Below are 26,333 nucleotides of genomic sequence, written 5' to 3' on the forward strand. Positions count from 1 at the left end.
TTCTCCCTTTCTGCTGTCAAGAGGTAAACAGACACACTGCTTCATCTTCCGAAGGTGGGCCAGATTAATAATGCATTGGAGCAGGCGGGAAGAAGGCCAGGCAGGGCCACCGGCCGGCTGTGTGACCCAGGCTAAGTCACTGTGCCTCCCGGGGCCTCTTCTCTTCAGATGTAGCTCGGGGCTGGGACCTGGCCTGGCCCTGAGTCCAAGGTGGTGCTGGCAGTGGCTGTGTTCGTTGCGAGAAGAGGCACCCGCGTGTGCTGAGCTCCCGGCAGGCAGTCACCGGCATGGTGTCACTCGAGTCCCCCAGACCTGGGAAGGAGACGTTCCGGATGACGAGGGACGGCTCAGAGATGGTGGTTTCAAAGTCCCGCAGCAAGTAACTAACACAGCCAGGACGCAGGTCCGGGCACTGCCAACCTTTGTGTCTTCCGCGACCCTGAGCTAGTGGGGACAGCGAGGCGCCCCGGTTTACCGATGGCCGTCACCGCCCTCATCATTCCCGTCTGCAGTGGCTTGGAGGCAGGCCTGGGGTGGCCTCGGCACAGAGTCCCCATCCTGGCTCCTCCTTGCGCCGGGCAGGTCCCCTAACCTCCCTGCGCCTTGGCTGTTTCATCTGTGTGATGGGCATGTCACTTCCTGCCCTGTCTCCGGCCTAGGACAGGTGTGAGGCCGGGCTGAGTGACGAGGGGACAGGCTAGCTCTTTGTCAGGTCCTGCCCAGGTACGAGGACATGCAAAGGAGCACACAAGGCCCCCTCCCCTGTCCTGCACCCCGGAGGATGGCCATTCTGTGGCTCACACAGATGAGTGGCCTCAGACCAGACACAGCTCCCCCTCAGGGGGCATTTTAGGGAGACTGGATGGGGCAGGCCGTGCTGACGGAGGAACAGGCTCAGTGGCGGGAGGGGCTCTGAAGCCACACGACCAGGCCCCGCCCAGCCAGGGCTGGGCGTGACCTTTCTCGGTGACAGCAGGGACGGCGGGGGGCCACACTAACAGCGGGGTTGGTGAGAGGGCAGGAGGTGGCCCACTGCTCATTCCTGCCGCCTCCAGCCCCCTTCAGACGCCAGGCTGGACTGGGAGGAGGGGTGTGGGAAGAGCAGAGCCCTTTCCAGAAGACAGGAATGATTTCACGCAGGTATTCCCAGCTTTTTGCTGAGAGCAACACAATTCTGTGTGTCCTTTCCCTCTTTGCTGGCGGAAAGCACAGTGGAGCCGTGGGCCCTGGTCCCGTGGGCCTGGCAGCACTGAGGTGCTCCAATGAAATCAAACCTGTGTCTGTCTGTCTGCACAAGGCAGGGCTCCGCCAGCTGGACTCAGCCGCCTCCAAGGCTCGGGCTGCACTGGCTTCTCCAGCGGCCACCTGCACGGCCTGGCACGCGGGCCCTCCCTTCCTCCGTGGCTCCCTCAGCCGAGCTGCCCAGCCAACCCCCTTCGGCCCCGAAGGAAGCTGCCTGTCCCGTCAAGCCCACTCCAGACTCCAAGTACACCAAACAGTCCCTGAGCTTCCAGAAAGTTCAGAACACCTCTCTGTGCACGGTGGGTGGGAGTGAGGGCTGCCCCCTGGGGCCGCTGCACGCGTGGTTCTCCCCGGGCCACCGTTCTGTGGCTCTTCCCTCATACCGGTCCTCCTTGCCTTTATGGCTCTGCCAGAAGTGTTTAGGGACCTGGGAGAGCGTGGCCATCAGAGAGACCTAGATTCCAATCCTGCTCCACCACCTCCCAGGTGCACGATTCGAGGCAAACGCAAGCCTTCTCGGGTTTCAGTCCATATCTACAAACTGGGCAGACAGCAGCCAATCGTGGACGGCACGTCGGCCCAAGAGTGGGATAAGGGACCGGACCATACCCGGGGAGCTCTCGGTGCCCCATGCCCTCTACCACCCGGCAGTGTCCCAGGGGGAGCTCCGAGAAGGCCGAGCGGGGCCCTCTGGCAGGTCCTGTACCCTCACTCTGCACTTAGCCCCGTGCTGACCCCCAGAATGGCAGCGAGAGACAAGATTGGGCCCTCCCTCCGGGAGCCGGAGGCCAGCTGGGAGGCAGGCCCCTCGGGTGTAATGAAGACAGTGGGGTGGGGGCTCTGACGTACCGAGGAAGTCACAGGGCCCTGCAGCCCACAGGGAAGACAGGACAGGGTGTGGTCCTGGGTGCCAGGCCATGTGGCCACAGCCTCCCCTATGCTCCCACCTGCCTGGCGTGGCTCTTTTCCAGGGGCTCTGGAAAAGGTCAGCCACGGTCCCCACTAACAGGAGAGGTGGCCGTGGAGAGAAGCTGAATAATGGAGCTCTTAGGGACAGAGGCCTCCAGTGCTGAGAGAGTAGGGACACAGGGTGGGGTAGGGACACAGGTTGGGACACCGGCTCCACACTAGGGAGGCATCTCAAAGACACAGACGCCTTTCTTCTCCACTATCCCAGTGCTCTGAGCCATGCCTGGGAAGAGGACCCACCATCACCACCACCACTGTCTTCAGAACAAGTCACTGTGCCAAGTGCCTCGCATGCAACCCTCTGAGGCATTACTGATGTGTATTTTACAGAAAAGAAACACGAGAAGTGGAGAGATTAAGCAATTGCTCGTGGTCAGACACAAGCAGCCATTCACAGAACTGGGATTAGAACCCATGTTAAGTAAACAGCAGTAGCCCACCCTAAGCAGCACAGCTTCTGGAGAAGGGGATTCTTGCTGTGAAGGAGGCAAGAGGCTGGGCTGACTCTGGGCCTCTAGAACATGGTTGCTCTGGGCCACAGGTACTGGAAGGAAAACGGGTTCATTTGCATATAATTTGCATACAGCTGCTGAAAATAAGCCCAGATTCCCGGTCCCTTAAAAACTGCATTGTTTCGGTCTTGAATGGGACCTTCCCACGCATACACCCACCCCCAATCACCCCGCTGTGGGGTGGCGTCCCCTCGTCACCCCTTTCAAGGAGGCAATTCCCCACTTGGGGGTGACCTTAGACACAGAACCCCTCACTCTGGAGGACCTAGGCCTTCCCACGGCCCTCCCAGCTGAAGCCTGCAAAGCTGGCCCCGGGCAGGGTGGGAGGCCGACTTCTCCTGCAGCAGAGAGGCCGAGCAGGTCCGCTTGGCGTGGGCACGGGTTCTTTGTGAGCCTGTCACATCCTTGACAGCCGGCCTCGTGCATGCATCTGAACACCGGAGCTGGGCAGGAGGCCAGGTGCTTCTCCAGGGGTGGGCTGGTAGCTGCCCGCCCAGCCCAGAGCCTCGGGGCGCTCCTCCCTCCTCCCCGGCCACCCACCGTCTTCCAGGCCCGGCCCTCCCACCCGCCTGCCCTGTGGCCAGGGCTCAGGGGCGCTGAGCAGCTTCCCTGCAGGCCCAGTCCTCCTCCGGAGCTCAATCTGGGACCTGGAGCTGCCGGGCTAGCCAGAAGCTGGGCTAGAAGGGGCCCCCGGAGGCCGGCCCCCCAAGTGAGAATCCAGAGGCACTTGTGGATCGGTCTGGGCCTCTCTGGAGATCCACCCTAGACAAGGGTCTGTCTGGCAAGCGGCCTGGGTGGGGGTCGTCCTCCTCGCACGGTGGGGTGGACGGCTCAGAGGCTGGGGGCCGGGCCCCGGGCCCGCTGCTCTTCCCCGCCCCCCACCCAGCTCCCTGCATCCCCATCAGCCCTCAGCCGCTTCCTGCAGAGCTGGCCAGCTCCTGGAGAAGCCACATCCGGAAAATGGACCACTTCTTCCTCTGTGCTCCTATCACCACCACCCCAGAAGGCAAGTGTGCTCAGGTGCACACATACCGGCGTGCACACACGCACTTGCACACACACATATACACACACACACACACACGCACGCGTGCGCCCACTCGCTCGCCGGCGCCCCCAGGGCATGCCCGTGCCTGTCTCCCCCGGGGCTGTGGGCAGGTGCTCCCTGAGCGCTTACTGAGTCTGGGACAAGTCTCCACCTCTCCGGCCTCAGGTTTCTCACCTGTGCGATGGGGTGACAGGCTTCTCGCCTCATGGGGTCGCTGTGAGGACCCACTTCTGAGTTCCCCCACCCTAGGGGGTAGGCCTTTCCAGCTCTAAGATCCCGCTGGTGTCTCAACGCAGTTCCATTCCCCTCCTTTGGGAGGCCTTTCCCAATCAACCTAAGCCATGCTGATCTATCCTCCACCTTTGTCCGGCCCACAGTGCTGGCATTTAATTAGCCACTCTCTCTGGCAGTTTCTCCTGGGCCTCAAGGACACCCCTGACCCTGGCCCATAAAATAGGAACACGGCGGCCAGGCTGGCCAGCCGCCTCAAGTCGCCCTCCCACAGCCTGTTGGCCGGCGTCCTGCTGACCCTCCCAGCGCCCAAAATGCGCGCCCACTTTCTTGACCGGCCAGGCAAGAACACGGAGTGGGGTCGGCACACGGGGTTCCACAGCCACGCCCCAGGACCAGCCCTGTTCTCCATCTGGGCAGATCAAGAAAGGGTAAGGCGGCCTCTGCCGGGGAGGGGCTGGAGGGCTGCGTCAGGCTCGGGGGGAGCCCCCTGCAGGAGCTCCCTGCAGCCCAGAGCAGCCCGGAGGCCTGGCCCCAGGACCCGCACCCGTCGCCCCGCGTGCCTGCAGGCTCCACAGGCCCCAACCCCAGGATACCCCCACTGCCAGCCCAGAGACCAGACCTGTCACCCAGTGTCCCCGACATCCTGGGCGTCGTACAGCAGGCTCAGAGGAGTGGGACCACCCCAGAGTCACGATGGAGCGGGGCTGTGGCAGTGCCGGCCCTGAACTCAGGCCTGCCCGATCTGAAGCTGCTCCGAGTGGCTGAGGACAGTGGGACAGGTAGGTGGGGGTTGAGTCAGGTGCAGGGCCCTGTCAGGAGCTCATCTCCCAGGGGGCTCTGGGGCAGAGCGCCCGGCTGCTTCACACTGATGAAGGTAGGAGAGCATCCCCCTCGCTCGCTGGGCCCCCCTGGCCTGTCTTCCACCCCAGCCCCGCCCTGCAGGTGGGAGGGGGTCTGCGGCTCTGGCCCCCGGGTGCTGCACGCAGGGCATTTATTAAACACTGAGCGGATTGATCTAAATCTTGGCCGAGGGTTGTTTTCCTGCACGGCGCTCACCCAGAGCAGGGCCGGTGGGTCTCCGCACAGCCGCTGCAGACGGGAAGGGCAAGGCCCTGGGGCCCAAGTGCACACAGGGTCACCCTCTGACCGCCCCCCACGTTCCCACCAGCTGTCTGGAACACAGTTCGCATGTACATTTCTCAGCAGACGGAGGAGAGAATCTGTAACAATCTGATCACGAAAATGAGATTGTTCCCTGCACCCGGGGACATCGCACACACTCGGGCCCTCACAAAATCAAATTGCTGCTTATTTAACCCGCTCAGTCTCCAAATGAAAAGGCAGCCCCAACCCCCGTCGATACACACTCCCCTCCCCCCACGGCAGGCTTCAACAGGCCCGGCCAGGGGCAGCGGGGTCTCTGGGCAGTGGTGCTGAAAACACCCCGTCACCAAGAATGCCAGGAAAAGAGTGCCCAAAGCCTCCTCTGGGTGCTGGCTGGCAGCCAGGAAGCCAGCTGGCCTTCAGGAGCAGGAGAGGGGCTCCACCCACCCAACCCAGGCCCAGGGATGACCCCTAACTCGGGCCTGGACAGCTTGAGCCCAGAACCTGACGGCTGGCAGGCACCCAGCAAAAGTATCTGAGATGCTGACCAGATCCAAACCTCTAATTTTACAGAGACGAAAATGGAAAAGGTCAAGTCATGATCAGGGGACAAGCAGCCCAGAGCCTGAGCACCAGGGAAGGTCAACTGACTCTAGAAGGAAGGAAGGAGAGAGGAGGGGAGTGGAGGGGAGAGAAGAGGAAAGGAGGGAGGGGGAGGAAGGGGGGATAAAGGAACAGAGGAGGGGAGGGAGGGGGAGGAAGGGGGGATAAAGGAACAGAGGAGGGGAGGGGAGGGAGGAGGGAGGAGGGGAGGGAGGAGGGAGGAGGGGAGGGGAGGGGAGGGGAGGACTCCAGGCCTGACCTCACAGGACCTTCATGTGCCTCCTCACCTCACTGCCCAATGCACCAGGCCCAGCCTTGCCTCCTGGTGGGGGGGGGGGAGGAGGGGGGGCAGGCGCCTGTGAAGTCCCACCCCCACCAATTCCTGCATGACATGCTTTTACTGAGCACCTACTGCATGCTAAGCACTGTCCTAGGCACCAGGCAGGGACGCAGCCAGAGCCCTGCCTCACGGAGCCAGTGTCATACTTGGGAGAGACGGTGCCCCAGCAGACAAGTCGGCACGGGGTCAGCATGGGGGTGCCAGCCGCAGGGGATGAACCAGGGGGATCCTCTCCGATAGGAAAGCAAAGGGGAGGGCGACCAGGGAGGAAAGGAGACCCACACTGGTTGAGCACCTGCCCTGGGCCAAGATGGCCATTCACCACTTCCTGCTGCCAGTCGGGGCCGGTTATTCGGTTCCCACGGGTCAGGCAGCTGGGCTCGTGGGCAGAGGGCCAGGCAAGGGGCCGCAGGGCGACAGTCAGTCAGTGTGCAGCACACAGGTATTGTCGTCAGCCCTGGTCCTTGCAGCAAAGACCCCTATGCGTGCAGGTAGGTGTGTGTGTGTGTGTGTGTGTGTGTGCGAGTGTGCACGTGCATGCATGCATGTGTGAACACGTGTGTATCCTACTGCACCTCAAGCTCTGGAAAGGTCGGTCACGGACACAGTGTGGCTGGCTGATGCTTCACTCGGGATTGCCGCGTCTACGGTCCTGGGACAGGCGGGCCCACCGCGCTCCTTTGCCGTGTGGCCATCTCTGATTTGACCCTGTATCACGAATTTGGAATTCCCCTCTCTCTGCTCTCTAGAAAAGTCTGTAGAGGCCAGACCTCTTCCCTGGAGGTCGGAGGAGCATACTTGAGAGGCCACACGGGCCCAGTGCTCTCCGCGGCAGCCGCTGGGGGCCCTGTGCCTGGTCTGTGGCGGCCCAGCGCTTCTCCGGGAATCGGCCCGTTTGATTTCTAAGTTTCTAGCTAGGGTGGCATAAATTGTTCACAGAATTCTTATTTTGGAATTTCTGCTCTTTTCCTCCTGCATCAATCTTATCAGTGGCTTGTCTATTTTCACGGTGTTCCCGAACAATCTGCTTTTGGCTTTGTGGAGACTCTTATGACTTACTGAACATGCCCCGTCTCTACGCGGTTCTCCCTTCTAACTCTCTGGTTTTTTTCTGTGGTTCTTTTACTTAATCTCTTTAATATCTTCACACGGTAATGTTCAGCCTCTTCCTGGTTCGTGGTCGAGGCGTTTCGGGCCAGCAATCTCTGAAGCGTCCGGCAGACCAGGACATAGCACGCTTCATCGTTACTGGCTCACGTCTTTCTCACACACCCATTGACGGTTTCTTCTTTGACCTGAGTTACTTAGGACTCTTCTTAAATTTCCAAACATACAAAAAAAAACACGTATTTTTTAAGTTACTTACATCTAAAGATTGCATTTCTCCAACTGCACTTTCTAAAAGTCGCTGTTCTATGCAGTACTGGCTCTGCAGTCTATTGGCCCTTCATATCTAATTTGTGGCCAAAGCGTGCACAGGTCCCAGGCGTACCGGAGAAGGGCCACGTGTGCTCACTGGTGCAGTTCAGTGAGTGTCGGCAAGTGGAACCCTGTCTGCTAACTTCCTGTGCGCGAGCCCCGAGTGCGGCCGGAGCCTCCAGGACGCTGGGCTCCCTCTGGGGAGGGAAGGCCGTGACTTACCTCATTTTGAGCTGTTCTATTAGGTGTATCCAGGTGTGGAGTTTTCATTTTCCTGCTGGGAGGCCACCGTTACAGGATAATTCTCTTCGTCACATTTAATTCATTTACTCCTTTTCCTAGTATTTACGAACATGTGTGTGTCCTAACGTCCACTGTCTGAAGCCAACACTGCCTCCTGCAGTGTAGGCGGGGGGGGGGGGGGGGGTTTCAGCGGGAGCAGCTACATCGTCACCTTGTCCTCTTATAAACGGCAGAGACCTTTTGCCTCCAGTTGGACGATCTTGGACATTCCCCGGGCTCTTTGAACCCACCTGCAGAAATGTGTTTCCCGGACAGGATTGCCCATTTCCCTCTTGCTGTATTTTTTTCTCCTATATTGTTTTTGTTTCCTTGTTTTCTTCTTTTCATGTTCAAAGAGAATTTTTGTTTGCTTAATTGTATTCTTACTGCATTTTTACTGGTTTGGAAGTTAGATACCCTAACCCTCCTCTTTCAGAGGTGACCCTGGCCTCAGATCTCGCACTTCTTACTAGTTCCTTCTGTGCACGTCCGGCCTGTGTGATCCTCCCAGGCGCACAGACTCTGGCCAGCACCGTGGTGACCCACACACCTCTGCCCTGCGGCACTCGGGCTCCCTCGGGCAGCCCCCCGCAGCCACGCCCGGCCACCTCGGCTCCCCTTCCGCCACGCATCGCCACAGCGCGGCTGTGGTCAGGTCCCCTCCCTAAGGGGCGAAAAGCAACCTCAAGGCAACCTTGCTCTTTGCTCACTTGACAACATCCGTCACGACCTTGTAACATGAGAGAGATCACCGAATCAGACTACACGTTTGCGTGTTACCATATGTGGGAGTCAAAGAAGTAGAAGATATAGAGAAAACCATGCCACACGGCGTTCGGGGCTCAGTTCTTTGGGCACGAACCCAACTGAGCGGTGCCGGCAACAATAAAGTTGCTTCCGGAAAGAAAAGCCTCGGTGTCACGACTCTCTGTGCGAGACTCCTGCCGCACAGCCACTTGGCGAGCGTCCTGTACAGGGACACACGCGGCACATGACCCCCAGGCCTGGCCGGTGGGCTCAGAGCCCACAGGCTGTTCGTCCTCCTTCACCGCTGGGCAGCCCTCCGCGGCGTGGACACGCCGCAGTTCCCATCTACCACGGAAGGACACCTTGGCGCTGTCCGGTTTGGGACTCTTGCAAACGCAGGTGCTGCGAACATGTGTGTGCAGGTTTTGCTGTGAACGTGACTCTCTGCTTCTCTAGGATAAATGCAACTGGTGTCAGTGTATTTAACTTAAGAAACCCCCAAACGGGCTTCCAGGGTGGCCGTCCCGCCGGCGGTGCACAGGCAGCCCGGGCTCCCCGCGTCTGGGCGTCTCCTCCTTTGGCCACTCGGGCAGGCGGCGGTGGGAGCTCCTGACGTGCCAATTTGCATTTCTCCAACAGCTCGTGACGCTCCGACGCCATCTATGCATCTTCTTTGGTAAATTTCTGCTCAAATCTTTTGCCCATTTTCTTACTGCTGAATTCAGAGAACTCTTTATATATGCAGGATACAAGTCCTCTGTCAGATGTGTGACTTGCAAATATTTTCTCTCCGTGAGTAACTTGTGTTCCCAACCTCTGAACAGGGATTTTTGCAGAGGGTAAGTTTTTAACTTTGATGAAGGAACCCTTGAGTTTTTACCAAGTGTAACTATTAACAGAAGCTAAAATTAACCAACATTTAACTTCCCTGCAAATAACAGATGGGATTAACCATTCGTCCCAACCGGCACACTAGCTTTGTCCGACTGTTGGCCTGTGCTTTCTAAAAATGCAACCCGCGAAATAGACGCTATTGTCCCAATTATTTTATCGCAGAATAACTTTATTATTTCACACGCCCGTTTGTTGGACCCGCCTCCGTATTCACCTGTTACAGACCTTCCAGCTTTGCTCCCTCCTTCCTGCAGTCCATCCATCAGAGGTTTCCATCAGAAACCCCTCTGGGGAAAGTCTCCTGGTGGTGAGCCCTCCAAGTTCGCACGTGTATGGAAACATCTGCATTTTGTCTTTGCTCCCGAAGGACCGTTTTGTTGGAAACACAACGTTACATTGACGGTTTGCTCAGTGCTCTGTCAGCCTCCCTCCCGGTTCCGCAGTTGCCCTAATTGCCGATGTTGATGTAAAACAGGCAGTGAGTCAGGCTCTTCCCTTCTCTTCGCTGCGACGAGATCCCTTCCCTGGGACCCTGGTGTCCACGCTTCTCCCCGCAGGCCTGCCGCCCGCGTCCCTCCGCCTCCCCCGCCCTGGATGGCGGGCTGGACGAGCTCCTCTCTTCGCCGCCACCGACTCACAGCCCTAACACTGTAGCATTTCCAGGGCTCCCTTCATCTGTTGTTTGGCACTTTCTGCGACCAGACGCCCAGACACGTGGCCTCCGTGAACTTCTTCATGACTTAAAGTTGCACTTGATTTTCCAGACACACTGGGTCGCTTCTGATAATCTCTCATTATTCACTTTTGTGATTCCATCTTATTTGAAAATATTTCGTAAGAACTATCTGTGTTACATGCTTGATTCATTCCAACAGCTGAAGCCACTCTGGGGCCTGTGTGGTCAGCTCGGCGGACAACTGACACCACGGGCTGGCGCCTGAGACCACGGATACGGGCTCCTCCCGGCCGTGGCAGCCGTGGATCCGAGACCCAGGAGCGGGCAGGGCCGGTCCTCCTGAGGCCTGTCCCCGGCACGTGGGGGGCGTCCCTTCCCCGTGTCCTCACGTGGTCGCCCCCCAACCCCCGTGCACGTCTGCGTCCTGGCCTCCCCTTCTTGTGGGGACACCAGCCTGCATCAGGGCCCCCAGTGCCTTCCTTTACCTCAGTCACCTCCACAAAGGCCCACCTACGAGCACAGGCACCCTGCGGCCCTGGGGGTGGGACTCGGGTGTGGCTCCGGGGACACGGTTCGGCTCATAACAGGGCCTGTTTTGTCATTCCTGCAATTGTTGCTGTGTCCTCAGCTTTCCACTCAGTGGCCCCGTGACTCACGGGATGACCTCCGACTGTGGGCTCACGTGGGCCTCTCGTTCTGTGCGCAGCACAGAGGCCCGACTGTCCTGTTCCCTCAACGAAGGGCCCTGGCAGGTCTGGGATCGCAGGTCAGCCAGCCCTAAACTTGTTCCCCATTCCAGCACATTCCATTAGGGCGGTGGGGGGAGGCGACGGCCGGCAGGGAGCCAGGCCAGTTACTTTGTTTATTCTTTGCAAGGCAGCAAAGCATTTTTCTTTTCCTTGAGGGAAAGACAGAGAGAGCACGCTGGAGCAGGGGAGGGGCAGAGGGAGGGAGAGAGAATCCCAAGCAGGCTCTATGCTCAGCACCATGCCAGACCCGGGGCTCGACCCCACCACCTTGGGATCATGACCTGAGCCGAAATCGAGAGTCAGACACTTAACCGACAGCCAGCCAGGCGCCCTGGAAGCCAAGCTTTTGAAATCACGGGTTTCCCACGTTGAACTGTTCTGTACCGGGAGAGCCGTCCGGGCTGGCTAAGCTCCAAGAGCAGATGTGCCCAAAGGCCCGCATGTCCCGAGGCGACTCCAGGGCGGGACCCGGCCTCGCTGGTCTGCAGGGAGAGCCGGGAGGGGACAGGGCAAGGACCTGGGCATCACCCCTGCACCCCCAGTGCACCCCCGGCTCTCAGGTTTGCCGTCTGTACAGGGGGCGCGGGCAGGTGACCCGCAGCCTCTCCGGCCTTCCGGAACACACCACGGAAGGCCCTGTGGTCAAGCCGCAGACCCACAGAAACGTCTCCCGTCTCGGTCGCAGACACCTTCTGGATGCACCCGAATCGGGTGCGAGGCCGACGTCCAGGACCACTCGGCTCCCCTTCCGTGCACAAGGACCCGCACTCGGGGCTGGCCGGGGCCGCTGCTCTCCCCGCGTCATCGCCCGGCCCCCTCATGCATCCCTGAGTCCGGGCCGCTGTCCCCGCCATGCTCCTCCCCGGCCCTCAGTGTGCAGCACAGGGCTCCAGCCGCAGAGGCCGGAGGGCGCACGGCGGCCTCAGGACCTGGACGCCCCACCTCTCAGGCCCCAGCAGGGTGGGGTCGCTGTTCCCCAGCCTCACCCTGGACTCTGCCAGCCCTGCCCCTCTCATCCGCTCCCCTGGCCGCATTTCTGCCCGGTCTTCAGGGCCACTCGGTCGTACCACTGGCTCCCATGGTGGGGCTGCTGGTCGCCCGTTCATCTCCCTGCCTTCAGTAACAGAACCTCCATTTTGGGCTAAAGCTATAAAGATACTTCCCAGCTTCTATTATGACTTAGTGGGGGCACCTGATTAACTTCCAGCCCATGGGAGGAGACGCAAGGAGGGGCATCCTCGGAGGGAGTGGATGTGCCTACTTATCCCTTCTCTTCATCCTGCTACCTGGGACATGAGTGCAATGGTGGGAGTCCTGCAGCCATCCTGGACCATGAGCACCGCCACGGAGTAGGGGGCCACAAGCCACGTGGGTCCTCGAGGACCACAGGGCCACCCTGCCGCGCTGGACCACTCGCCACAGAAATCTCTTCAGTAAAAGTCATAATGCGTGTTTTCTCTACAACATGCTACTCGGGGTTTCTTCCAAATACAACCAGATCCAGTTCTGACTTCTACACAGAAAACACTTAACCGATACGTGTTTACTTGCTTCGTGTCGTTTCCTACAGCAGACCGTGAGCGCTGGGAGGAGAGGCCTCTGGTCTCCCTTGGTCACCTGTGCATCTTCGCACTTAGTACAGGGCCAGGCCCCAAGGGGGCTCCTGATAGACATTACGGAAGTGAGTGGGGCCAGGGCTCAGGGTCAGGGCGCAGCATGCGATCAGGGTGAGGGGTCAAAGTGTAACAACAGTCAGGGCTCAGCGTGTGACCAGGATCGAGGACCAGCGTGTGACCGGGGCCAGGGCTCAGTCTCCACTGGAGGTGGCACAAGCAAGGGGCAGCAGTGCTCACGGACAGTAGGGAGGTGAATGCCAACCAGTCAGGCACGTTTCATAGGACAAGGACAGCCCATCCCTTCCACCCACAGAGAGGACCAACGGTGGCTTCGAGAGCGTGTGGAGAAGGATCCGAGGTTTGCGGAGCGGACGGAAGGCTTCGCGGGGCGGGGCCACCTGAGTAAGGCGGCCATTGACAAACGGCACCACCTGCGACTAGAGGGAGAGGAGGCTGCGAGGGCGGCCAGGCCGTGTCGCGGGGGGCAGCTGGCTGAATCACCAGAGAGCTCTGGCTCCCTTCCGGAGACAAAGTCACCGACACGCTGCTGGCTCACGGTGAAAATGGAAAACCAGAAGAGGGTCCGCCCAGTGTGCCAGTGACGCGGGTCCGGCCCCTCCTCGGTGCGGGGGCTTCCCCGCGAGCCCTGGCACCAATGTGCTGTCCGGCCCATGCCGATCCTTCAGGCTTCTGCGTGAGGGATTTTATCCACAAGGGTCAGGAGAAGGAAGTAAAGGGGAGGCGGGCAGAGGGCACGAGGCCCAAGACCAGCGAGGCCCTGGGGACCCCTGCCCTCCCCTCCTGGCCCCCAACAGCCTCCCAGGCTGTGTGGCTGCAGCCCAAGCTCGGTCTGAGAGGGCCAAGGGCTGGCCCCAGCTCCCTGAGGGACCCCCCTCCCCCCCTCTCCCAGGGGCACAGGAGGTAACGGAGAGAGCAGATCTGAAAACCCAGCAAGCACTCAGGGCTCCCTGCCGGGGCCGAACACAAAGGCACAGCCCGTGCGAGGAACAGGACCAGGCTCCGTCTCATTTGCTCGCGAGCATCACCACCGGCAGGGCCTTCTCCGTTGTTATTTTATGCTTGTGTAGGAAAAATAATTCTTTTTGCAAGAAACATCAGTAGGTACAAAATGGTATCCCGCCCCATACAGTACCAGGTGACATAAATGCACACATGTGTCTGTCAGACCACAGATCTAACACCGGGCAGAAATGACCGCAGGCTGCAAGACGGGGGCGTCCTGGGCAGAACCAAGAAAACCACAGGAGCCCAGCCCGCAGTGTCCACACGTCCAGGAGGAGGAGGCTTCCGGCGGGCCCTCCGGGTCACCCTCTGGGGACCTTCCTGACACCCCGCTGAGCCACCCCTCCAGGTCTGGGGACACCGAACCCTCTATACCCCCTGTGGCCGCAGGGGGGTGCTGGCTCTGCCCTCCAAGGCACTCGGCACAGCAGGTGAGAGCGCGGGACGGGAGCGGAGGCCGGGCCCCGCCAGCGCCCCTCCGCGTCTTCCAGCCACAACGTCCCTGAGTAGACTTCTGTCCAGGACCACCGGCCGGCCCCAGAGCCTTTCCCTGCACGAGTGTGTCCTGTGTCCTTGCCGGCTCCATCGAGGCCCCAACTCCGCCCTGCTGTCCCCCAGCCTGCCTCTCAGAAGGGCTGGGGTCCCCGCTCCTCGTGCAGCCCTCCAGGGACCAGACCCTAGACCTCCTCTTCCACCTTCAGGATCATCCCTGAGAAGACCTCCAGGCCCGGGTGGGGGCCCTGGGGGCTGCCCTGGGGGCCTCTGGTGGGCCCAGAGGCCACTCCCCCAGCAGGGGTGCCGTCCAGGACTGTGGGCGAGGCTCCCCGGGCCGGGCAGGCCTCCACCAGCTTCTCGAGGGTCCGGTTGAGGGCCTCGACGCCGTCGGCCAGCCGCTGGCTCTGCTCAGCCAGCCTCTGGAGCAGCAGGTTCTGCTGGGCCATCAGTGCACTCTGCTGCTGAGACCAGTGGGAGAGCAGGGCGCCCTGTCGCCGATGGGAGTCCAGCAGTCGCTGCTCAAACTCGGAGGCCTCCGCTGCGGACCTCCCGGGGGGCGGGGGTGGCACAGTGGAGGGCGGGGAGGGTCCAAGGGCCCCTGGGAATGCAGCTGCAGGGGGCACCGAGGCCGGGGAGGCTGGCGGGGAGGGCGAGGAGGCAGGTGCAGGGACAGTTCCTCGTAGGTCCAGGGGGTCAGGTTCGGGCAGGCTTGGCCCATCCAGGGTCCGCAAGGGTAGCCACAGGCAGCTGGGGGCCTCGTCTTCCTCGTCCGCTGGTGAAGGGGGACAGGAAATGTCAGCCTCCAGCAGCCATGACTCTGGGGCAACACCTCAGAGGGATGGGGAGGTGACGGGTGGGGGCCCTCTGCACATGGCCCTACTTTGGTCTCCTGATGCCCCTCCATGGTGGGCAGCAGCACCCGTATGAGGAAACCAGGACTCAGAGGTGAGTCTTCCTCTAGGAACACTTAAGTCCAAACCTCAGCCTGGCAACCGCAAAGCCTCGGTGCTTGTCCCCCATGCCGCCATTTGTCTACACTCCACCCAGCTGGCTGCGGTCTACCATCCGGTCTGTCCATCTGTTCACCTACGCATACCACCCACCAATCTACCTGCCCATCAATTTCTTCATCCGTCATCCATCCATCTCCTTCCTTCTTTTCATCTTTCCTTATACTCATCCACCAATCTTCCTTCCATCCATCCATCCACCCATGCCTCCGTCCATCCATCCATTCACCATCCATCTATCGTCCATCTACTCATCCATCTACCCATGCCTCTGTCCACGCACTCATCCATCATCCATCCTCTATCGACCCATCCATCTACCCACCCCTCTGTCTACCCATCCATCCATCATTCATCCTCCATCCACCCATCCATTTACCCATGCCTCTATCCATCCATCCATTCACCCACCCACCCACACACCATTCATCCACCCATTCATTTACCCACACCTCTGTCCACCCGTCCGTCCATCCATCCATCCATCATCATCCTTCCTCCATCCACCCACCCATTTACCCCTGCCTCTACCCACCCATCAATCCACCACCCATCCACCCATCCGTTTACCCACGCCCTGTCCACCTATCCATCCACCCACCCATTTACCCATGGCTCCATCCATCCATCCATCCATCCATCCACCCATCTGTCCATCCACACCTCTGTCCATCCATCCATCCATCATCACCCTTCCTCCATCCATCCACCCACCCATTTACCCCTGCCTCTACCCACCCATCAATCCACCACCCATCCACCCATCCATTTACCCACACCCTGTCCACCTATCCATCCACCCACCCATTTACCCATGGCTCCATCCATCCATCCATCCATCCATCCATCCACCCATCTGTCCATCCACACCTCTGTCCATCCATCCATCCATATCCATCTTTCATCTACCCATCCATTTACCCACACCTCTGTCCATCCGTCCATCCATCCATCCATCCATCATCACCCTTCCTCCATCCACCCACCCACCCATTTACCCCTGCCTCTATCCACCCATCAATCCACCATCCATCCACCTACCCACGCCCTGTCGACCTATCCATCCACCCACCCATTTACCCATGGCTCCATCCATCCATGCATCCATCCATCCATCCATCATCCATCCACCCATCTGTCCATCCACACCTCTGTCCAATCCATCCATCCATATCCATCTTTCATCTACCCATCCATTTACCCACGCCTCTGTCCGTCCATCCATCCATCCATCCATCCATCCATCCATCCATCCTCCATCCACCTCGCCATTTACCTATGGCTATTCACCCATCCGTCCATCCACGCCTCCATTCATCTACCCATCTATCCAGGAACCCATCCATCAACCTCTGAGTGCACTCCTCCCGCAAGTAGATGTTCCAGGAGGGTGGGAGGGTGCACATGAAGCAAAGCTTTCCCAGTGCAGCAGGAAAAGCCCTGGACATGAAATCCTACAGCCTAGGCTCCAAAATCAGCTTTTCCCCTTGAGACCCATGTGGCTTTGGGAAACCCTTTTGCTCTGGACCTTCAGTCCCCAATCTGCACCTGAAAGGTCTGGCTAAGGACCAATCCTCCCTCCTGTCTGGGTGTGGAGGTTACGTTGGTCAATGCCCCAGGGAAAACCTGAACCTGAAACGTGGGGCTATGTCATGCCCCGTCCTGGTGGACACTTCCACCCCTCCATCCAGTGGAGGCGAGAGGAAGGACATGCCTGCGTGGCAGCAGCTTTGGGCCGCACCTGTCAGTCTGAGCCCCACTCACCTCACCTAGGGCACAGGGGCTCCTGAACTGCCACGGAAACGGGGTGGTGACGGCATCGCCCCAGAGGACAGGGTCCGGTGAGCAACATGGGGCTGGGGTAGGGGTCTGGGCCTGATGAGGTGCACGTGGACACAGGTGGCCCCCATGCCACCTCCACCGCCTCCTGCTGCTCCTCCTGCTCCGCTGTCACACCTTCTTTCTGCGGTCCTGGCATCTGCAGGTCCTGCTCGGATGGCCCCAGGGCATTCGTGGAGGGGGCCACCCTGCCGGCCTGTTGCTTCCCTCTCAAGACGAGGCTTTCTGTTGGTCAGGGCTTCGGGCAGGCACTGCCACTCGGAAGAGTTTCCGTCAGAGAGAGGCCGGGCCCTGAGCTTCTGGAAAGTCTGTGTCGCTTCATTCGCAACCTGAACCTTCTGCTCCGGAAGGCCCCGGAAGGACCAAGCCTGGTGGCGAGGCCCCAGGTGAGGCCTGGCTGCCCTCGGTGTACCACAAGGTGGCAGGGGCCGTGGGCCGGGCGGGGAGCACCGAGCTGCTGTTCTCTTGCCTCTGCTCCCATCTTGCAGATGAGACCTTGCCACGGCCCCTGTCTTCTCCTGGTGTGGCACTGACCAGCTCCCACGTGTGACCCACCCATAGGCACCCTGACTTCAAGTCTGACGGCCACTGATGGAGAAAAGAGGAAGCCGACACAGCTTTGGCTTCCCGGAGACCCGGGGAACGAGAGCCCAGGGAACCACCCGCCCACCTCTCCCGGGAGCCCTCTGCCCCGCTCCTGCCCGCCACGGCCCCCACACAGGGGTCACGTCCAGCCTGTGTGTGGCCTCCTGAGCTTGCCCGGGCAGCTCCTCCTTTGGCCTCCGAGCACAGCGTCCTTTCCACCGAGACGATCCCACTTGGCCTTCAGGACGGAGCGTGTACTCTCCCAGGAAGCCGTCCCTGCTCCGCTAGCCCGGGGTCCCCCTGTCGCCAGGCTGGACCATCCGCGCCGCCCCACCCCACCCTTAGGATGTCCACTGGTGGAGAGGCGGGCTCCATGGGGTCCATCGGCGTGTCAGAGCCCAGCGTGGAGCAGAGGGCCAGTGTGTAAGTGACGAGTGAATGGGCGCTGGCTCCCGAGCCCTCCCTCCCGGCCGGACCAAGGCCCAAGCCCGCCTGGCCTGCTCAGGTGCTCACGTGGTCGCCGCGGGTCAGCACAGAGGCCCAGTGGTCCGTCCCCAAGGCCGCTCTAAGCCCCGTCGCAAGCGAACGAAGGTCTGATATTTGCTCTCTCTCCCTCTGAGCCACCCAACTGGTCCCAAGCCAAGCTCCACTGGCTCCAAGAAGGGAGGGTCCCTCCCAGCTTCCAGCCCGGGGCCAGGCCAAAGGCAGACCCGAAACACACAGGCACCTAGACTGCAGGTGCAGGAACAGGAGGGTCGGAGGAGCCCTCTCCACGGCCGGTTCCCTCTGGGAAGGAGGCAGACACTGCCCGACACACGTCGCCCTTCTGGGGAGAAGAGACCACAGAGCTTTCCATAGGGCACCTCGGTGAGTGTGCTCCTGGGAAACCATGGGTGGGCACCCACACAGTGAGACCTCCCGGGCGGGCGCCGCTCGCGCTCTCGACCAATTCCCTCCCTGCAGCTTCCACAGAGCTAGCTGGCAAAGGCCCTGGCCGCCTGCCTTCGCGGGGGTGCAGACGGCGGGCGACCGTGCACAGCGTCCTGGGTGCAGACCCCGCCGTCCTGCCTCTCCCCTCCCGGACACCAGTCCACCTCGGCTGGGAAAAGACCCTGTGGGCGTGCCCCTCCCACGTACAGGGCAGGGCCTGGGCCTCCCAGGGAGACAGGGGACGGAGGGGGCCACGGGCCAGCCGGGCCGTCCCCTCAAACTGACTTACTTGGTGCCGGCTGGCTCCAGCCAGGAGCTCGCTGGCCGCCTCTGTGTGCGAGGACGCAGCCTCAAGGCTGGCTTCAATACTATCTGCAAATCAAGACAACAGAAGCAATTACAGAGTGGAGACCCTGAGGGTGTGACGAGGGCCAGCCCAGGGAGCCCAGGCCCAGGGGCTTGGAGCCGGGCCTGCCCTCCTGTGGCCACTAAGGCCCCGTCCTGGCTTCACCAGAGGCCAGGTGAGGAGTCCAGACTCCAGAGAAGCGGAGGCTGCAAGGCGCTGGGCCACCTGGCTGGGGCAGGCGCTGGCCGCCAGAGCCGTCAGAAGGTGCTCTCGGGGCAGGGGCCACCCGCTCGGGAAAGGTGGAGGCCAGCCGGGAAAGAGGCCCGGCCCTGCTACTTTTCTGCGCCCTTGGGCCGTCCTCCAACTCCTGACCATGGCCCCTGCTTCTAAGAAGGGGCCAGAGCCGCCGTGAGGACGACCGTGACCGGGTCTGTGAACGCAGGTGCAGGGGGCTGGGCAGCGGCACGCGCTGGCCTCTGGCCACTTCAGCGCGGGGCTCCGGGCACGGGCCTGGTGGGGGTGTCCACACAGCCCCTGACACGTCACACCGGCAGCAACACCTAAGCCACCGTCCCGAGGCCCAGAGCAGCCCCAGGAAACCAGAAAATTCCACTCAGCAACGCTGGCGGGAAAGAGGCGGCATCGTGAAAACGTGTGCCGAATTCATAACCAGACCCACTCGGGACACGCAGCCAGGCCGCGGGGACGTGCGGAGCAATGGTGAGCTGAGACGAGGACGTTCGCCCTCGGTGGGAACTGGGTTGGAGTCCCGGTGAGGGATGCGGCTACACTGTTTCCTCTCCTACCACCAGGGATCCTGGTGGCGCCGGACAGAGGGAGCGGGTGACCATAGCAAGAGGCGCTCTCTCCACAGACCGGCTGCTCTCACTGCTGGCCACTGCAAACGCCCGGAGTCCCCTCTTCCAGGAAAAGGAGACAGGCCTCCGAACTCCTGAACTTTGGTTAGGACTTCGGAGGCAGAAACAGGTAAGTTCAAGTGGTACCTCTCCCCCGGGGCACCCCGGGCACCACCTGAGCCGAGCGACGCGGGAGGCCCGAGGCCGGGGACAGAGAAGGTGCAGATGGACACGAGTGCCTCTGGGGCACAGCGCCCTCTGCCCAGTGGGTCGCTCTGCGGGGGTGTCTTCCCCGGGGCTCCTTCCCCTCGGACTAAGCACAGCCCCTCCACGCGGAGCCCCACTGGAAGGAGAGGAAGGAGAGCTTGGCCCCTCCTTGCGCCGGGTCACCCCTGCTTCTCCCGCAAGTGCAGCGCCCACCCCCCAGCGTCCATCCAGGCCCCCGCCCCTGCCACGGCCCAGCTCCTACGCCAAGAAGCCACCTTGCACCCCCAGGCCATGGGCGGCAGCAGCCCCACCTGGCTCCCGCTGAGGCAAGAGGCAGGTGCACGGGGCAGGAACAGCTGCCACCACGCGCAGGAAGACAGCAGGGCCACGGCCGTGCCGGGCGCTGGGGGCCGCACTCCTAGCTGGTCTCTCCCGTGCCCGGCAACCACACAGAGCCTGGGCTGCCCCAGGACCCTGCGCTCAAGCTCCGACAAAGCCCAGGTCTGGTCTGCACCCGGCAAGGTCCTGGGGACACCGAGAGCCCAACTCGGATGGCACAATACTGCCCGGATTCACAAGTGGTCCCCACAGCTGAAGCCCAGCTCAGACCAGGAACGGGCGCACTCAGCACTCAGCCAGCAGAGCCCTCCCCAGATCACAGTTCTGCCCCTGGCCACCCGCTCACAGCCAGCTCCCTCGTCCTGAGCCCCAGGGGCAGCCAGGCAGGCATGGGGCACCCCAGTGCTCCGCTGGCCGCGAAGCACACGGCCTCTGCCTCACCTTGAAGATCCCAGGTGGGTCAAGGGCAAATTGCAGGAGCCCTGAGCTGACCCCCAGGCCCCCTGCAGGGCTGCTCAGTGGGAGCTGCCTTGCAGGGCTCTGCTGCGGACAGCTACAGGGCATCTGGGCACCGGGCCAGGCCTCCAGGGCCCAAACAGACCCCCCATTAGCACTGCTCCCCCAAACATGGACAGAAATCAGGGGGATGCACCCCAAGGTGCAGCAGATAGCACCCTGTGGAGGCCCCACAACACTGTCAGCTGGCTGTCCTCACCCCTGTGGCCTTGACGGGGCCCCTGCAAGCCTGACCCTGCCCCAGCCCCTGGGCCAATGCTGACCCAGATGGAGGAACTGGTGGGACCTTCAGCAGCGGTCTCTGCACAACCCCCACCCCCCACCCCCCCCGCCCCCCGATCAGGCTTTGCAGCCACCTCACTGCCTCATAGCTCAGCCCTGCCAGGGAGGCCGGCCCCATGCATTCCCATTCGGTGACAATCAGCACTGTCCCAGGAGGGACACTCCCAGGAGGAGCCCAAAGCGCTAAGAGACCGGTCAGTCAGCTGTCCCCATGGGGCCGCAGGGTCTAGGGAAGGGGGCGCCTGGCTCAGCAGGGCAGACAGAGTTGTCTGGGCTGGACTGGGCCCCACCATCAGCCAGCACAGGGGACCTTCAGGAGCAACACAGACACCAAGTTCCTGCCCTGCTCCAGGGCTGGGGACTCGGGGGGTGGGTCCGGGCACACCAGTGCCACCTCTGCCAGCACCCCCTCCAGTGGGCACACCCTGGACCCCAAAACCGGGTCTTGCTCTGCCTGTAAGGAGAGTGGGGCGCCCCCCAGGACGACAGGCTGGCCGCGATCAAGGCCAGCCCCCAGGGACGGCAGCAGGTCCACACCACGTCCCCCAGCGGGTCCACCAGCAGCTCCGAAGCGGCCATCCATCATCAGGGGCTCGTGGCCCTGTCTCTGCAGGGCTGAGTCCTGCGGTCCACTCCGCGGCCTTCAAGAGGGAGCCGTCCTGCTCCAGGCTTCATCCCCACCATGCTTCCAGCAGCGACCCGAGAAGCGCAGGGTTCATCTTGGCCATGAGGAGGGGCGCAGCCCCCGAGCAGACTGACCAGGACATGTAGAGGTGTCTTGAGGAGGAGGAACAGCAGGAGGGAGCACTGAAGGAGGCGGCACAGGAGTCCGAGGCGGCACCACTCTGGAGGCCAGAGGAGGCTGGGTGCGGCAGAAGAGCCCATCGAGCACCCTATGCTTGCCTCACCAGGCACAGAAACTTCCAGCAAAGGGGGGCCCTGTGGGCGGGCGCGCGGGCTCAGGGTGGGGCGTCAGTGTACCTTGGGAAGCTGAGAGCCACTGGAGACCGGCCTGGCCTGGTCTGGGGCCTGAGGGGCCCTGGGGAGAAGAGCCCCCACAATGAGAGCACAGGAAGGGGTCAGAGGTCAGGGGCGGTCTCCCCTGCCCCACACCAGGAGAGTGGCACCGAGTGGGGGCAGGGAGAGGAGCGCGGCCCCTCGTCGTCTGCTCCCTGAGCCTCCAGAGGCACCTGGCTGTGCTGTGTCACGGTGGGGGCACCCCCAGAAGGGTCCCAGCTTGGGGCCAGGATGAGCCTGACTTTGAGCCCCAGCTCCTTTGCTCCCCACGTGGGCCGGCCTCTCCCCGACCCGAGGCTCAGTTTCCCATCTGGAAGCAGAAAGGCCCCACGTGGGTGGTGGTCACGCCCACGGGCCCGCAGCCCTCCCCTGAGCGTCCTACTCCCCAGAAGCCCGGGCACAGTGGGGGGGGGGGGCCACTTACTTGGCAGGGGCTCGGCAGCCTGGCCCTCGCCTAGGGGGGCTGGGGCCGAGAAGGTCTCGGCCACCATGCGCTCGACAGGGGTGAGGACGAGGCCGGGGGCCCGCGGGCGCTCGGCCAGCTTCTTGCGCACCGCCCCTCGCAGGTCCCTCCACTTGTGCTTGAGGTCGCCCAGGTCCCTCCGGCAGTAGCCCAGAGCGTTCACGGCCTGCAGGATCTTGCTCCACACTCGGTGCTTCCGGGAGGGCGTGCCCCGCAGCGCCCCGAACAGCAGCGGGTAGTGGCGGGCCACCCTCTGCACCAGCACCTCCGTCTCCTGGGGGCTGAAGTTGGGCTTGCGCGTCTTGGTGCGGGAGTGAGGGCCCGGCCGCAGGGGCGCCACGGCTGGCTCGGGGCTGGAGCTCTGCCGGCACGTGGCCCTGCCGCTGCTGGACCCTGGAAAGGCACCAGAGGCTGAAGGAGCAGGCGGGCCGGGAACGGCAGAGCGCCGCCCGGCTCACAACCCCAGGCGTGCGCTGTGTCCACAGGAGCGCACACGGGCCCCTGCCCGTCATCCATCGTGGTGGGATCACCCACGTCAGCACGCGGCGGGATGCCGAAGTCCCAGCTACTCCGGCCCCCAGGCCCTGACCACAGCTGCCACAGGTCAGCCCTTGCCTGTCCCTCTCCCCTTCCCCGCCTGGAGACGGCCCCTCCCGATCAGCCCGTCACGGGGACTGAGTGACCATCTGGGTGACACGCGGGTATCCATCTGGAGTGGACACGCACTCTGCAAGCCCAGAGACAGCCAGCCAGAGGTGGAACCAGCTGCAGCAGCTGTGCTGAGGCCAATGGGGGCGAGGGGTGGGGGGCGTGGGCCCAGGCAGGGGCCTGGGGAGAGAGCGCCTCGAGGGCACGCTGGAGCCGCCCGCTGTCCAGCTGTCGAGCAAACCCCTGCCTGCAGCCCAGGCTCTGAGAAGGAGGGAAGGGGAAGCCTGCCGGAAAGCAGCCCCAGGAGGGAGGCGGCCCCACCCTCCCCTGGGGGTGCAGCATGGCCAGGGGGACGGCCGGGCTGGATGCCAGAACCTTGGAACGGGGGTGCAGAGGCTGGCGGGGGGCTGCCTATGCCGGCCAGTGGCTCTGGCCTACCCCACACACTCAGGGTGCCCAGGCACGCGAACAGTAGGAGGGCCCACGTAGCCACGTGGGGTGCAGAGGCCAGGCTGAGGGGGGCTGAGGTCCTCATGTGGAGGGCACACAGAAACAGCAGGGACATCAGCCTGCTCCCGGCACGGCCCTGCCCCCCTGGAACTGCCCTGGGTCTCATTCATCCAGGAGGCAGCCCTGCCCACACCTGGGGGAAAGAGCAAGGGGCTGTGGGGCAGGTGGCTCAGATACCCACCAATGGCATCTCCTTGCTCTGACACCATGGAGGCCAAGTCCTTGATAATCTGATTTACATCCAACAAGTCACTCTGTGGAAACAAGAAGGCAGGTGTTAGGTGCAGTGGTCAAGGGCACAGCCATCAGGGGGTGCTAGGTGAAAGCCAAGAGAGCCTAGGGTCCCCCCTCCCAACCAAGTCAGAGACAGCGCTGGGATCTGAATACTGTTTCCTGACTCCAAGGCCAAACCCCAAGCTCTCTGAGAATCCCAGGGCTGTAAGCTCCCTCACTGGGTACAGAGGACCCAGGGTTGGCCCTCAGAGAGCTGCAGTCAAGTGCAGAGCAGTGTCACCAACACTGCCCGCACCTCCTACAGGCCCATCAGTCCTGGAGACACCTTGTTCCCCACACTTGCTTTGGGGCTCCTTGATAGAAGGATACCTTTCCCTCTCTGTACAGCCAGCACCTGGCATAAGGCAGCACACGGGTGCCACTCAATAAGTCCTGAAGAAGCAGGATGGGTTGATGGATGGATAGACAGATGTATGACTGGATGGTGGATGAATAATGGATGGACAGAGGGTGGATGCATGAACAGTGGATGAGGAGATGAGGAGACGGTGGATGGGTGGGTGGGTGGAGGGAGAGGCAGGTGGACGGATGGACAGTGGACGGGTGGATGAACAGATGAGTCGGTAGACGGTGGACAGGTGGATGAGTAAACGATGGGTGGATGGATGAGCGGGTGGTGGGTGGATGATGGATAGACGGTGGATGGATGGATGAGTGGATAGATGGTAGGCAGATGAACAGAGAGCGGATGGATGGATGGATGGACGGATGGATGGACGGATGATGGAGAGACGGATGGAGACGGTAGGTGGGTGGATGACACAGAGTGGACGGTGGATGGATGGCAGTCCCACTGCCATGGAAAGACTGGGTGGCTTCGTGAAGCTGGTGAACAGGGCAAGGACTAGAAATTTGGCCCGGGGGGTCTGGGGCACCTCACTCCTCCATGCTGCCCAACTGCTTAACTCCACTTGCCAGGGAGCTAGCAGTGATGCCTGTGAGGGACACGGCCACACCGTTCACAGGCCACGTGCTGGGGGCATGTCACACACCATCCTGAGGCCAGGTCAAAACGCCCAACTGACAGTAGACGTTGGGCGCTCAAGAGGCAACGTGACCTCCGGGGCCTCTCAGACGGGGGGAGGGCTGCTACTGGCACCGGGGCCCACTGGCTCCAAGGCCACCCTTTTTCTGAATGCCACCCTGCAGGGACCAGCTCTTCCACTGGCCAGCCAGGTCGCCCTGGGCAAGACCGTTCACCTCGGGGCCAGGTTTCCTCACCTATCGTGTGACCCAAACCAAAGCTTCCTCCTTCAGTGCCTGGCTTGTGGCCAGGGATGAGCCCCAGTCAGGGAAGGCTCCTCCAGGCCAGTGAGAGGGGCGGGGAGGGGGCGGTGAGAACCCTACCCCAGGCCCACCCACTCTACGGCTCCTTCTGGAACTCAGATCGATTTCCACAGGGGTCACTGCAAAACATTACGGGGAAATTCATTTTCTTTTCAGGAGTGTTCTCGGAAACGAAGCAATTAGCATGATCTCAAACCCACGTGTGCTACCGACTACAATTCAATTACAGGCTTAACCATGGTGCAGGCAGATGGCCACCCTGTGGAAGCGGCCCGTGGCCGGGAGGGTGGCCGCCTGCGGGCCTCAGCCCCGGGGACTGCAACAGGTGAGTGGGTGCTGGGTAGCCCTGGGCCTGGGCCCATTTCTGGGATCTCGGTCACCACAGCCTCCCCTGAGTGAGGCCACCGGTGGGGGGGGGGGGGGGACACCCAACCTAGGCTCCACCCTCACGTGGAGACGTCAAGGTACAAGATAAAGGCTGCAGGCCCAGCGGGGCCTCAGTCAGACTGCCTGCTGCCCAGATTCCCCAGCTTCCGCCCCAACCCTGTCAGAGGCTGGGCACAGACCAGCCACACCCAACCCTGACCTTGCCACTGAGGCCTCTCTCACACGAGGCTGGCCCTGGATGCACTTGGACTCGACTCTTGGGGGCCTTTCTACGCTAACTCAGTCCCCCCTTATTGTGTGTAAGCACGCCTTCTGGTACTCCCACTTTGCAGACAGGTCAGGCAGGGAAATCAAGTCACCCTCAGGTTAAGGGACTCTCCCAAGGGCATGTGGCTGATAAACGGTGAGCAGCAAATCACCTGACCCAGGTTACCGCCCACCCAGACGGCACCGCTGGAGTGACACAGGGAGGTCGTGTGGCACGGCCGCTTGCACGGGTGGGATTAATGGGCACGTCCGGCGTTGCTTCCCACGGGCAGGGGCCACTGAGGGCCACGGCTGGCGTGGTGCTGCCCGCGGCCCTGTCCGGCCCACAGGGACACAGCCTCAGCAAAGGACAGGGCAAAGAGGGGCGTCGTTGAGCAGGGGACACGAGCCCGGTGCCCCCCTAGGGGCCTGCCAGGGTAGAGGTGGCCACCGTACGGCCACTAGCACGGCACTGACCCCAACAGGCTGGGACAGGCCCAGACGGAGCACAGAGGCCCCATCTGGCTCACGTTCTGGGCTTCGGGGGAGACCTCCCTTACAGACGCGGCGGCCGAGGCCGTCTTCCCACCTGCAGACACACCGGTGCCGAGGCTGAC

The 26,333-nt window shown here is 62.0% G+C and overlaps 1 protein-coding gene across 1 annotated transcript in view; it reads right to left on the reverse strand.

Annotated features, from left to right (window-relative positions):
- Positions 1-13,487: 13,487 nt before the first annotated feature.
- TSNARE1 (t-SNARE domain containing 1) overlaps positions 13,488-26,333 on the reverse strand; it is a 104,203-nt gene continuing 91,357 nt past the window's right edge. The window contains exons 11-13 of the mRNA XM_047074257.1: positions 23,684-23,756; positions 22,306-22,737; positions 13,488-14,725 (exon numbers count right to left, since the gene is read on the reverse strand). Of these exons, the coding sequence (XP_046930213.1) occupies positions 14,136-14,725; positions 22,306-22,737; positions 23,684-23,756 (1,095 nt within the window). The 3' untranslated portion in view covers positions 13,488-14,135. The remainder of the gene's footprint in view (positions 14,726-22,305; positions 22,738-23,683; positions 23,757-26,333) is intronic.

Source organism: Lynx rufus, unplaced genomic scaffold (assembly GCF_022079265.1).
Source record: "Lynx rufus isolate CCGP_SWC_20201006 ecotype Redwood Valley unplaced genomic scaffold, mLynRuf1.p SCAF_12, whole genome shotgun sequence".
NCBI classification, from domain to species: Eukaryota; Metazoa; Chordata; class Mammalia; order Carnivora; family Felidae; genus Lynx; species Lynx rufus.